Source organism: Saccopteryx leptura, chromosome 3, assembly GCF_036850995.1.
Source record: "Saccopteryx leptura isolate mSacLep1 chromosome 3, mSacLep1_pri_phased_curated, whole genome shotgun sequence".
NCBI classification, from domain to species: Eukaryota; Metazoa; Chordata; class Mammalia; order Chiroptera; family Emballonuridae; genus Saccopteryx; species Saccopteryx leptura.
The window spans coordinates 158805440-158819888 of NC_089505.1; the positions used below are offsets into that span (position 1 = coordinate 158805440).

At 34.6% G+C, this 14449-nt stretch overlaps 1 protein-coding gene across 6 annotated transcripts in view; it reads right to left on the bottom strand.

Annotated features, from left to right (window-relative positions):
• Positions 1 to 2302: 2302 nt before the first annotated feature.
• Positions 2303 to 14449, bottom strand: part of TTLL7 (tubulin tyrosine ligase like 7) — a 200455-nt gene continuing 188308 nt past the window's right edge. For 5 of the 6 annotated variants that reach the window (XM_066376654.1, XM_066376649.1, XM_066376652.1 and 2 more), the window contains one exon: positions 2303 to 7130. In XM_066376654.1, coding sequence (XP_066232751.1) covers positions 7010 to 7130 — 121 coding nt within the window. In that variant the 3' untranslated portion in view covers positions 2303 to 7009. The remainder of the gene's footprint in view (positions 7131 to 14449) is intronic. The other variant, XR_010750278.1, reaches the window with a different exon arrangement.

Sequence of the window (14449 nt, forward strand, 5' to 3'; positions counted from 1 at the left end):
ACCTGTCAGAATGGTGCTCATCAACAAAACATCCAACAAGTGCTAGTAAGGACATGGAAAAGGGAACCCTGTGCACTGCTGGTGGGAATGCAGACTCATGCTGCCACTGTGGAAAGCTGAATGAAGTTTCCTCAAATTAAAAATGGATCTGCCTTTTGACCCAGTGATCCCACTTCTGGCAATATATCCTAAGAATCTCTAAACACTAATTCGAAAGAAAATTTGCACCCCCACCCATGTTCATTGCAGCATTATTTACGATAGCCAAGATCTGGACACAGCCCAAGTGCCCATCAGTGGATGAGTGGATAAAAATGCTATGGTACAGTTATACCATGAACTACTATACAGACACAAAAATTAAGAAAATCTTACCTTTTGCGACAGCATAGATAGACCTGGAGATTACTATGATAAGTGGAATAAGTCAGTCAGAGAAAGACAAATACCAAATGATCTCACTTATATGTAAAATCTAAACACAATAAAGTGACAAAATAGAAACAAAGGCATGGAACACAGGGACAGCTATCAGAGGGGAGGGAGGTAATGGGACTGGACGAAAGGTGAAGGAATGAACCAAAAAACACACACCACATAGACACAGACAACAGGGTGGCAATAGCCAGAGGGAAAGGGGGCGGTGGATGCAGGGGTAAGAAAGCAAAGGGAGGAAAAGGGCGTGGAAGGAGACCTTGCGTGGGGCAAGGGAGTGCCGATGCAGTGTGTAGATGATGTTCTATTGGGTCATACACTTGAAACCTGTATGGTTCGGTGAACCATGTCACCCTAATAAATTAAAAATAATTTTTAAAAAATGTTTGCCTCTCATAAATAATACAACAAACTTTTCATAAATTCCAGCTTTGAAATAAATTTGTTGGGAATTAACAGACCTTTTTGTTTGTATGAGATGATACTTTCAGATGGCCAACAAGTGTTTCTAGATATAGTGTGTGATATACAAAGCTTCTATCATATGCTGATGGGTGGTGTTAGATTTTCATTAGAGACAGCCTTTTACCATGGTAGGCCCTATAAATCATTAATATTTTTTATAAGGGCTTGGACAATATTCAGACCACCCACTGGTGTATACGCAAATAATTAAAGAAATGCCTTGATTCCATTATTAGAGAATGAACTGGTTTAGTTTGGTGTTTTCTAAAGTTTGCTGAATAAAAGACTAGCCCTGGGAGATGAATGTCAATAGAAGCTGAAATGAGTTTAGAAGCTGATGCACACCGTATTTCCTTGCTGGAGACTCCATGCATCTTAGAATACTATAGACTCTCAGAGGTCCAGAAGCAGAGAAATACATTCCAATTTTTATACCCAACGTTTTCCAAATTTACCTGACCATGCAGACAGGTATAGTTGTCACCATATTCTACATAGACATGAGTAATCATTAAGAGATAACACTCTCCAAATTAAAGATCTATTACTTTCTACCAAAAAAAAGAGCTAAATATTGTTTTAAAGCACTATGTAAAGTTTTCTAACATTTGAGATTATTTGGGGAAGATTTATTTTATAATTTAAAATTTTACTGTCACTTGAGTTAAATTTATATATGTATGTGTCTATATATTTCAAAATCTTACAAATTATTCAATAAAATAGGGACATAGCAAACTACCCACACTGGCTTGACCTTTATCTGTCACTGAAAAAAAAATCGAAATTTTAACTCTGAGCTTTCATATAATATTTTTACTTTATAAAAATAGTAACAGAAATTTAAAATACATGTATTCAAGTTCCTAGCACATGAGAGGATTTCTATGCAAAGTGCTTTCTTTCTTCAAAGGAAAATATAATTTCTTTGTATATAAGCATCTTAAAGAACAATGGTATGAATGGTGACAAGACTAGGATATGCTTCTTGTATGATGTTTTTAACAAAATTAAAATGATAAATTCCCTCCAAACTGAACTTTATAGCTGAGATGCTGACATAATCCTATTCAGGTTAACAATATTGTTGTAATCAATGATGCTAGAAAGATATAAAAGTGTCATTTCTAAATTTTAGAAAAGTGTGCCTTCTGGCTAACTAAGGAATTGACACCATTTTGTTTACTCAACTTGACTTTAATAGCAGGTAAATTATCCCCATAGTATCATTGCTGTCTGTACAGCAAAAGAAAATTACTGTGAAAATATATTTCATCACCCTGAACGCTTAATCGAGAGCCAATCTTTTACCACTAAAGACAGGTGTGTGTCTGTGTGTGTGTAAAGCAGAAATGAACATTTGATGACATACTGTAGGTTTCTTATATTAAACATTTTTTATTATAGTAACATATCTGAGTAACTGAAATAACTTTACCATACAGATATCACATGCTAAAGCATGACAATGCCGTACTAATTGCACATTGTGTTGACGTTTCAAGCATATATTCTGTAACAACATTTGCATTCATATAAAGGTAGTAAAGTACATGAGGATAATTTGAGTCATAATTCATGGCAGCAAATGCATTGCTTTCGAGTTAATCTTCAAACCCAGAATCTTCAGCAAATCTATTAATATCCGATGCTGTAGCAAGTATAGTAGTTACTGTATGAACCGACCAGCTCAAGACCAAGAACTGTCGTTGTTAGCCTTTGAAAGAGAAATATCAGCATTATCTGATTACTTTTGTAAGGTAAGTCTTCTTACTAATTTAGAAAATATTAGTCTATTGAATTATGATTTTACCAATAGTTTTCAAGTTAGTAAGTGGGAAAAATAAAAGCTTTATGTAGCAATTTTTTTTATAACAAACCTGGCTAATGCAGAATGTGTTACCCGAATAGTTTTCCTTCAATAAACTATATATTCATTTACTACAAGGCAAAAAAAAGAAGGGGCAGCAATCTCAAAGTGTTAAATAAGTTTTAATATACCAACTTTTTGTTTCAAGACTGTTATTTTTAGCCATCTGCCTTGATTCACAAAGATCCAGACAAATAATGTTTTTTAGGCACAGACTTCAACCAGATTCCTAAAAATCTCAGCAAATGGAAATAGATCCAATGACATATTATCTTTAATGTCACCAAAGAAAAAACAAGGCAAGATTTCTTTTTTCTTGATTTTGTCCAAAGGTTAAAACTTCACAGAGAATTTAAAGTTTATAAAGGAAGGAAGGAAGGGAGGGAGGGAGGGAAGGAGGGAGGGAGGAAGGGAGGGAGGGAAGGGAAGGGAAGGGGAAAGAGAAAAAAGAGAAAGGGGAAGGGAAGGGAAGGGAAGGGAAGGGAAGGGAAGGGAAGGGAAGGGAAGGGAAGGGAAGGGAAGGGAAGGGAAGGGAAGGGAAGGGAAGGAGAGAGAGGCAGAGAGGGAGGAAGAAAATACAGTGTAAGGAATAAAATTTTGATCTTTAATATATTTCTAAATTTTAAATTTATTTATAAGTAATATTAGCTCAAAATATTTAGACAACTAATTTCATTCTTGAAAGTTTAAATTTTGCAATTTAAATAGGAAAGCAAATTTTCAATAATTATCAAGTCACAGAAACACATTAATTGTAGTTACTTTTTACTGTTTAATCCTTATAATCAAGTTAACTAAGACTCAAAATGTAAGTCGCTATTAGAGAACATAACAGAAAAGTATTTTCTGTCATTCTTCTTGAGGTATCTGCTATTATTTTTTAAAGAATACACATTTGAGAATAAATCAGTGCTTTAGAGAAAACAGAAGTGATAGTATTTATGCAACAATTAATTTGGGGGTACTTTTGAAAGGGTCAAGTAATGTGTATGTTTAGATTTAAAGCGAATTTTTAAACAAAATGGCTTTGACGGGTTAAAGAAAAAAGCATTTGGATTTATTTATATGAAAATATCTGAAATTTCCAGTTAGATAACAGAATGCTACAATCATATTTCTAAATTAAAACGAAGATTAGGGTAAAATCTTTTTTTCAATATCTAGAGTCCACTGTCATCTAGCTGTAAAGAAGGGTTTCTTTGTTTGAGTTTGGTTTATTTTAGTTTTAGGGAAGAGGCATTAGTAGAAACTTTTCGTGTATTTAGACATATAAAAAGTGTGTGTAGATGCCTGCATCTTACAGATAACCAGGGATATTCAACAAAGTTCTAATCAGAGGTCACTTCTATATTTCATTCTGTTATAACTTCATTTTTCTACATGCAAGGTACCTAAATAATAGTAAAATAAAAACTTCTTGCTAGTAAAAATAATAAGAAAAATCACAATATTTCCTTCAACAGATTACAAATGGGAACTAATCTACAATGCTGGATTATTAAAATAAAAACTAATCTGTGTCCCAAATTGTATTCATAGATGATTTAAAATAAAAAGGTTGCTTTTTATACAATTCTGGAAATCATTTCAATAATATATATTGGGAAGCATTCCAATCTTAGATTTACAGAATGGTCAGTGATATTTTCTTAACAAAATAAAAAGATGCTTTCATCATAAGAAACCAAATTCCCTAATAAAAACTCTGGGTAATATTGGATAGCTACTAGATTTTTCAGATAAAGTTACTTTTCTCTCCTAGGACAGAGAGAGACATCTATCACTTACACTGATATGTTTTAACTCTATTAACAAAAAAATTATAATAAAAACTAAGGAATATGTTATACCTCTAAAATATTTCTATAGACTCTAGACACCTCCACGATTTATTACTGTATATTCTCTTCTTAGTTTCTCATTAGAAAATAAGCACTACACCCCCACTGACCACAGCATACCAGGTAGTAGATATAAATAATGAGTATATATGGTTTATTCACAATTTCATCGTATCAACTCAATCAGTATAAATAGGTAAATGTGGGCAATGAAATTCTAGTGCTGAAAAAAGGCAGATTTAAGTAACTAGAGATATGAAATTTATTCATCAATTAGTTGGGTAGTTTCATATATTTAAATTTACTCTTGGTTTTTAAAATTCTATGTGTGTGTGTCTTTCCTAGGAAGAAAAAGAACATCGTGTTGAACAATTTTCTTTTTTTCTTTTAAATAAAAATTTCACTCTTGTGCAACTAAAAACAGAAGTTTCAAAGCACCCACACTAGCAAATTAAATAACTGTTTTAATTTAAACTAATGAAGTGAGTGGCCAACAAACTGTTGATAGCACATATCAGACACTTGAAATTGTGTCTCATTCATGGACAAACTGTAAATTAAAAAAAAAATTATTTAAAATACTCCTTGAAAAGGCCTATGTGCTGATCATTCTTATAATGATTTTGTAATAGGGTAATTTTTGAATTATGTATTCTAAGAAATCTACAACACATGTTTAAGAATTCATAAAACGGAATCATAAACACTCAGAGTTACACAGTAATGTCCTTCATCCTGACATCCTTACTCTCTTTTTCCACCAAGACAATAACAACTTCTTTGGGACATCTAGCAAGAAAAAATATCTGCTGGAATAAGGATGTCAGGTAGTAATAAACAATCAAATAACTAGCAATAATTTAGGGGATAACCTATTTTAGTCTAACACAGTTTCAGAACATGGCTTTAAAAGCAAAGTACATCTAACTTACAACTTCAGGTTGTCAACTATCCGGCTTGTGAATCAAACCAGGCTAGTTTGCCTCTCTCAGTTCTTCTGCTTTGGGCCATTTCTTGATTTACTGGAAATAGCTTTTAGGACAATAAAAGGATGTAAAACATTCATGAATTTTGCAAACAATTAGCATCTGGGAGAAAATAAAACTTTGAAGAAAAGTTTAAACAAACTTCTGAAGGTGAATATTACAATTTCTAAGGATTTCTATGTCAATGATAGTGTTTATATTTTCATGGAAAACTGAATGCTCACTCAGTGTTTTGAAACTCTAAGCAAGAAACGGAAGTAAGTGGCTATGAAACTTATGCATAATAACTTTGAACAAAAAGGAACTCCATATTCTTATTTTGATTTTAAAAAATTCATAAGGTTACATCATAACTAATAATATCCAGTAATCAGAATCTTCTATTTATAAAACATTAAATTATTTTCTATGGTGCAATGAGAAACTGTAGTATACTCTGCAATATTATTTGATCTCAACATTGAAAGACTTATAAAATAAGCATGACATATTATTCTGTAACACCAAAATGAGTTTGAGAGGTCAAATCTTCTACTTCTGAAGAACAGGAAAAATTGTATTTGAACATATATACCAATTGGAGGTATACTTTCCAAATAAAAATGAGTGGTGTGATACAAAAATCATATGAAAAGATTTTGTCATTACCATCATCTTCTGTTCCTTTAAGTGACTCCCAGTAAAGAGTAAAAAGAAATCCTAGTTTATGTTTTGTTTATTTTTAAGCCACTGGATTGTCTTCCATTTTAGATCAGAATATGCTCTCACTAGAGAGATCCTTACTGAAATTTTACATTATCATAAGTACTTGAATTTCTATACAGAGGGGGAAAAAATGTTGAAGAATCAGGTTGGGATTTTTGTAGAACTTTGCAGTATGCTATAGTAATGATAAACCCGTTTTATACTTAATCCTATAATCAAAGCCACACCAGGATTCTAATTTTTCTTCATTTTATATGGCTACTATATACATAAGAGAATAAGGTATTATACTATTGTTTTCTCAGGTCAAAAAACATGTTATCTAGAAAATAATTTAACACTGTAATGGGATCTTCAAGATCAATTTTGTTTCATATACTCTGCAGCAAAAATAACATTTCTAGTAGGAAGGCATTAATTATAAACCTAGCAAGTTCTAGACATTTACATATTTGTGTAAACAATATTAACATGGTTTATTATATTTCCAGAAAGTATAAGTCTTATATCCAAGTTTTCTGCTAAATCTTCTTTTATATATTATAATAAATATACATATTATTTGAGTGCATATGTATTTATATTTCACACATATATGTGTTATATATACATAAAACAGCACTTAATGGTTACTTTCTTTGTGTGTTTAAATTAGGGGGAAAATGAATTGCTATTATGCATAACCCATGGCGATCTTCCCTCCTATTTCACAAATGGCCATATCGGGATGTAAACAAAACATTGGAGCGAGTCATTCCAGGTGAACCGTATTTCAAGTTGAAGGTTGGTGTTCTCATGAAGAATTGTGTACTTCCTGGTAGTAAATACCTAAAAATAATAGTTAAAAGTTAGACTTTTACAAGCAAATTAGTATTAACAACTCTCACTAAAATGTTATGTGGCTAGTAATTTATACATCCTACATGAGAAATGATACTATAAAAACAATGCGATCCACATAAAAAGATTTCTTCTCCCAAATTGAGAACAGGAAGTGGAAAAGAGTCATAAATCCTTACCCAAAAGGCTGACCAGGGAAGCAACATCTGATCTTAGAATCCCAAGACACCCCATAAAAGCCACTGCACTCACATGCAAAGAAATTGTTTATGTGGTTCATGTTAATTTGAAATTCATCATTAATCTCTGTAAATAATGTGTGGAACCAGTTAAATATTTCTTAAAAACATATGATATGAGAATTAGGCTGGCCACACTAGCAATAATTATTTGTTTCTAAGATGTTGGAATCATTAATTATAATTTAATATTTCTTTTAAAAAATTTCATTTAGAAAATTAAATTTATAAGGGTGACATTGATCAATAAGAGTACATAGATTTCAGGTAAACATTTCTATAGCATTCGAATTGTTGATTATGTTGTATACCCATTAGCCAAAGTCAAATCATTTTCCATTGCCTTTATTTGTCCCTCTTTACTCCCTTCCTGCTACCCCCTCCCCCATAATATTTCATTGATGTATTACAACTACAGGTAATCTAAAAGGAAAAGCTAAAGATTGACATTCATAACTAGATTATAAATCTTATATTCTTAACCACACAGTGCTTATGATTACAGTGTATTAAAACCAATCACAATTACATGTCACATGCAACCTTTGCAACCAAATGTATTTCACAATACATGAATTTTCCAGAATTTTAAAACAATATAGTGTATATGTTATATAAAGAGTAGGGGAAAAGTAGGTTTACAGTTGCCATATGAAAAATAATTAAATAATTAAATAATAATTCAAGAATAAACTGTAAAAAAAAAAGAAAAGAATAAACAGTGTTTTGTGTACTCACAACTGTAAACCTACATCTGCCCTCACCCTGTACAACATCTCCATCAGGGCTTTGGGGCAGCATCCTAAAAACAAACTATCGATATATCTGTAGGAAAAGATATAAATATTCACAAGAGCTCAGATAAAGACTAAATAATGTCATGTCAATTCAGGTCAGATTTGCCAATAAATAAGTTACTATTATTATTACTTTTAGTTTTCAGAGATTTGGGATTAGAAATTGCAAACAAGAGTGTGTGTCTGTACAATTTGTTTTCTTCTGGAGAAACTCTGATTAGCAGTAGGCCAGCCCAATCATTATACCTAGAAAGAAATGATCTAGGAAATCCACATCACTATGAAAAGGTTATGATGAGAAGGACATGCAATCAAATCAGGACCAAGACATCTATGAGGAATTTCAAAGAGAAGAAGCAGCAATAGAAGATTTGTAATTATCACTTGTCTTGAGAGAATAAACAATGGTGGAGCATCAAATCTTTTATTTTATTTTATTCATATGATATTAGAATCTTATAGCAACAGTACAATAATTCCATAGATATATGAAGAAGTTGAAGGCTAAGGGTACTATCAGCTACCTATTCTATATTAAATAATGTTGATAACTACTGTACCTCTATATCAATGAGAAACTACATTCATAGTTGTGTGATATGAATTTTGTAGATGAGTATGTTTATTATAAACTGTATACAGCATTAAATTAAAATGGCGGAATTCTCTGTAATATTCATAAACATCATTTTATCATGAATTATCTATTAATGTCTCTTAAATCTATTAGCTAATATCACAACTATAAATAATTGCTCAAATCATTAAGTTAATAGAGCAGTAAAATAATATACAACAAACCAGTGTAAATCAAAAGTACACAGCGAATAATAAATAATGAAACAATTGATTTCTCACATCACAGACTATACAAATTATTTTCTTAATAGTACCCGGGTAATTTATAAAGATTAATTATTATGTCAAGAATTAGTGGAGTCACAATGATTAATCAGATATCTTCTGCCATGAAAAAGCTATTTATTTTGTCTAGGGCAAAAGTGAAAAAGAAATAAGGTGTTTAACCAAAACCTTCTATATGTATTAGTTGAAAGTTATCTTCTATTGAAAATGCATTCTTGCCTGACCAGGCAGTGGTGCAGTGGATAGAGCATCAAATTGGGATGCAGAGGACCCAGGTTTGAAACCCCAAGGTTGCTGGCTTGAGTGAGGACTCATCCAGCTTAAGTGGGGGTTCATCCGACTTGAGCCCAGGCTCACCAGCTTGAGCATGGGGTTACTGGCTTGAGCATGGGATCATAGACATGATCCCATGGCACTGGCTTGAAGCCCAAGGTCACTGGCTTGAGCCCAAGATCGATAGCTTGAGCAAAGGGTCATTCGCTCTGCTGGAACCCTGGGTCAAGGCATGCATGAGAAAACAATCAATGAACAACTACGGTGCTGCAATGAAAAATTGATGCTTCTCATCTCTCTCCCTCTTGTCTGCCTGTCCCTATCTGTCCCTCTCTCTGTCTCTCTCACTAAAAAAATAAATAAATAAAATGCATTCTTATTACATTGCTAATTATCATAGTAAAGAGTTACTGCTGCCAACTTTCTTTTGAATAATTTTCAAGTAATAGTTACAACTGGCATTACAATAACATTCACATGTCCTTTTGAATTAAAGATCTCTCCATTTCATAGATGAAAACTAAAAACAGAAAGTTTGGGTTATAGCCAATTATACCAGGGGTAGTCAACTTTTTTATACCTACTGCCCACTTGTGTATCTCTGTTAGTAGTAAAATTTTCTAACCACCTACCGGTTCCACAGTAATGGTGATTTATAAAGTAGGGAAGTAACTTTACTTTATAAAATTTATAAAGCAGAGTTACAGCAAGTTAAGGCATATAATAATAATTACTTACCAAGTACTTTATGTCGGCTTTTCCCTGTTTGGCAGAATAAATCTTTATAAAACAACTTACTATAGTTAAATCTATCTTTTTATTTATACTTTGGTTGCTCCACTACCACCTACCATGAAAGCTGGAATGCCCACTAGTGGGAGGTAAAGACCAGGTTGACTACCACTGAATTATACTATTTTATTTCTATGTTCCAGGCACTATTCTAATTACTTTATAATATTAACACAGTTCTCATAACAATTCTATATGTTGATATCATTATCACTGTAGGCTATATTTTACAGAAGAACACACCTGCGGCCCCCTGAGGTCATTTATCCAGCCACCCACTGCACTTCCGGAAGGGGCACCTCTTTTATTGGTGGTCATTGAGAGGAGCACTGTATGTGGTGGCCCTCCAATGGTCTGAGGGACAGTGAACTGGCCCCCTGTGTAAAAAGTTTGGGGACCCCTGCAAGCATGCAGGGGTCAAAATACTTGCCCACAGTCACAGAGCAAGCAGCAAAGCCAGGATTAAAATTTATGTGGTCTAGCTCCAGAATCAGTGTTCCTAGCAACAATACCATATTGTCATTTCTCTGTGTGAATCCCAATTTTAAAACTATGGATACTATGGTTATGCTCATTTTTCAGAAATACAAAATATAGTCGAGAAAGTAGAAAATATTATACATCCACAAAACTAAACTTTTTAATAGAAGCGAAAAAAGCTAAAATGAAACTCAAAAAATTCATATGTGATTCATATGAATCACAATGGAAGAAACACCTTGCTTCCCTACAATATTTAAAGCAAATATTGTAGGCTATTTTAAAGCAGGGATCGGGAACCTATGGCTCGCGAGCCAGATGTGGCTCTTTTGATGGCTGCATCTGGCTTGCAGACAAATCTTTAATAAAAATAATAATAACGTTAAAAATATAAAACATTCTCATATATTACAATCCATTCATTTCCTACCACTCATGTTCATGGTTGCAGGTGGCTAGAGCCAATCACAGCTGTCCTCTGGGACAACACCAAATTTTTATTGGATAATGCATAACGTAGACAGGTCATTGTATGGCTCTCATGGAATTACATTTTAAAATATGTGGCGGTCATGGCTCTCTCAGCCAAAAAGGTTCCCGACCCCTGTTTTAAAGTATTACAGGGGAAACATTGCAGATTATTTGCCTTAAAATCTCCATTAATATCTCTTGGGAGAGCCCACACTAGGTGAACATCAAAGATTATTTTGAAATGTTCTTTGCAACAAAGTTAAAGAATAAATTTAATTTTTTTAACAGAATGACTATCTCTAGGAAGTGGATTTATAGATTAGATCTAAAGAGGTTGTGTTGAAGCAGCAAAAATGTGAAAAGTTTACAGTTTTATTTTTATTCTAGCTTACTTTTGATATATAAAAATAGCTACCTTGTAGCTACTTCGTACCCAAGGACAAATACCTCAGAGTACCCTACTTGCTTCACATACATACCCTAACTGACATCTGAGGCTAAGTTTGCACATCTTTGCAAATCCAGGATATAGACATAAAATGTGCATTTATCTAATTCTTGCTTGATGTAGAATTGGTCAGTCTGTCATGTACCAACTTGTTGCTGACGATGGAGGATTCCAAGACTGGTGGGGAAGTAGCATTGAAAACATTAAAAGCGGTACTAAGAAGAGTGACGTCAGAGAAATGGTGGCATGAGAAATCTCTCCCCTTGAAATTTCAACAAATTCTATAACTATATGCAGAGAAAAAAACCTAGATGAACCTGAAATATACACACACTGGATATACAAAGGTATGATCGCTCAAGAAGGCGGGTCAAAGCACAGAAGAAAAACAAAATACCAGACAACCAAGTCTTTCTCTTTCCTCAAGGATGTGAGGAAGGGAGGCACTGTTAGTGTAGGCTTTGTCTCAGAGCTGGAGGGGGGAGAAGAGGAGAGTCTGGTTGGAAGGAGCTGAGATAGGGGAAATATTAAGAACAGGGAGCAGGGCCAGACGTTTCCCAGCGTCTGCTGCACCCGTGATTGCAGGGCTGGGCGATTACAGGTGCTGGACGCACACAAAACCAGTGGCAAGCTCCCAAGAACTGCGGGCGATTAGCTTGTGGAGATCAGCCCGCAGGACACTGGGGCATGCTTGATCTGCCCGCCCCACCCGCACAGTTTAGCCTTGTGGCGCCAGACGCTCTTGATCTGGGATCTGCGCGCCACCGGCTCTGAAGCTCTGGCACCAGATTGCTAGAGGGAGTTTAGCGTGTGTGGGCGGGAGGCCCCTGATCTGCGATGTCTACCGCAACTGCTGCTGAAACTCTGGGACACCAGCTTGTGTTGCAAACCCCTGCCCTGCCTACGGCTGTGCTTGGAGTGCTTAGAGTGGTATCGCAGGAGGGACTAGACTGTGTCACTCTAGCCTTCCAGTTCTTCATTGCTCCCCTTGCTGTGAGAACAGTGGGAGTGGCAGATCCTCCTCAACTGGGTCTCCAGGCTGCTCTCTCCTGTAAGAGGCAGGGACACCCAGATACTTGATCCCCTGCTCTGTTGAGATGTGGGGGAGGGCCTTGGAGGACTCCTGGTTGGCCACTGCCAGTGCCATAAAATTGCAAAGCCCTAACAACAAGCCCTTCCTACCAACGTGATGATCCTGCCTGTATCATTACAAAGGCGACAGCTAAGCCTTTGTAGAACACCCAAGAACCTCTCAGAGGCAAACCTTGTAGTACAGCACCCCCTGCCAGAAAAAGAATAATTATCTATTATTGGGGTTACCAACAATACCTACCACTCACAAATGTCATCAAGGAAAAAGAAATCAAATATGGATATACAAGACAGAGACGTAACTTAGACAGATGATGAAAAATCTCCAGAAAAAACATCTCAATTACATGGAAACCTGGGAGTTTAATGACAGAGAATTCAAAATTGAAGCTCTAAAAATACTCAATAAGATACAAGAAAACACTGAAAAGCAATTTAGTGAGCTCAAAAAACAAATTAATGAACAAAAAGAGTACTTCACCAAGGAAACTGAAACTATAAAAAAGAAAACAAACAGATGAAAAACTCAATACACGAACTGAAAAATGAGGTATAAGCTTGGCCAATAGAACAGGCCAGATACAGGAAAGAATCAGTGACATCGAAGACAGGCAACTAGAGATACTACAGAGAGAAGAAAAGAGAGACTCATGAATTAAAAAAAAAAAAATGAGGAAGCCCTACAAGAATTGTCTGACTCCATTAGGAAGAGAAATATAAGAATAATGGATATATTAGAAGTGGAAGAGAGGGAAGAGGGAATGGAGAACATGCTGAAACAAATAATCGATGAGAACTTCCCAAGCCTGTGGAGTTAAAGCCTCGAATCCAAGAAACAAACAGAACGTCAAGTTACCTCAACCCAAAGAGACCTACTCCAAGGCACATTGTATTAAATTATCACAAATCAATGACAAAGAAAGAATCCTCAAGGCAGCTAGGGAGAAGAAGGATATAACTTACAAAGGAGGGCCCATTAGGCTATCATCAGATTTCTCAGCAGAAATTCTACAAGCCAGAAGAGAGTGGACCCCAACATTTTAAGTACTGAAAGAGAGGAACTACCAACCCAGAATACTATATCAATAAAGCTATCCTTCAAATATGAAGGGGAAATGAAAACATTTACAGACATACAGAAACTGAGGGAATTTATCACCAGAAAACCCCCACTACAGAAAATATTAAAGGGGGTTATCTGACCAGATACAAAGAACAAAACAAGACAAAATTACAGGTAAAAAATTTTAACAAAACCACAATAAAAACAAGGATAATCTGTGACAACAATAACATAAAAGGGGAGAGGATAAAGATCAGCAGTAACAAAGGAGGATGAAGTGCTGAAGCACTCATGAAATAATGGACTCTAATAAATATGATAATTTTTCTTTTAATAACCTAATGTTAACCAACCCTGAAAACAGGGTTGCCACTACTGAAACACATAGCTTATAAAAAGAAGAAACAGAAAAGAGAAGTATGGAATACCACAAAACAAAAACAAATGACAGAAAAACAAAAAAGAAGAACCAAGCAAGACACAAAGCTATCAGAAAGCAGAATATAAAATGGCCAAAGGAAATCCACAAGTGAAAATAATTACACTAAATGTAAATAAATTGAACTCACCAATAAAGAGACACAGAGTAGCAGAATGGGTCAAGAAGCAAAACCCAACAGTATGCTACCTTCTAGAGACAGACCTAAGCTACAAGGATAAAAATAGATTCAAAGTGAAAGGTTGGAAAACGATTCTCCAAGCAAATAATATCCAAAAAAAGCAGGAGTAGCTATACTCATATCTGACAATGCTGACTACAAGACAACAAAGATAACCAGAGACAAGGA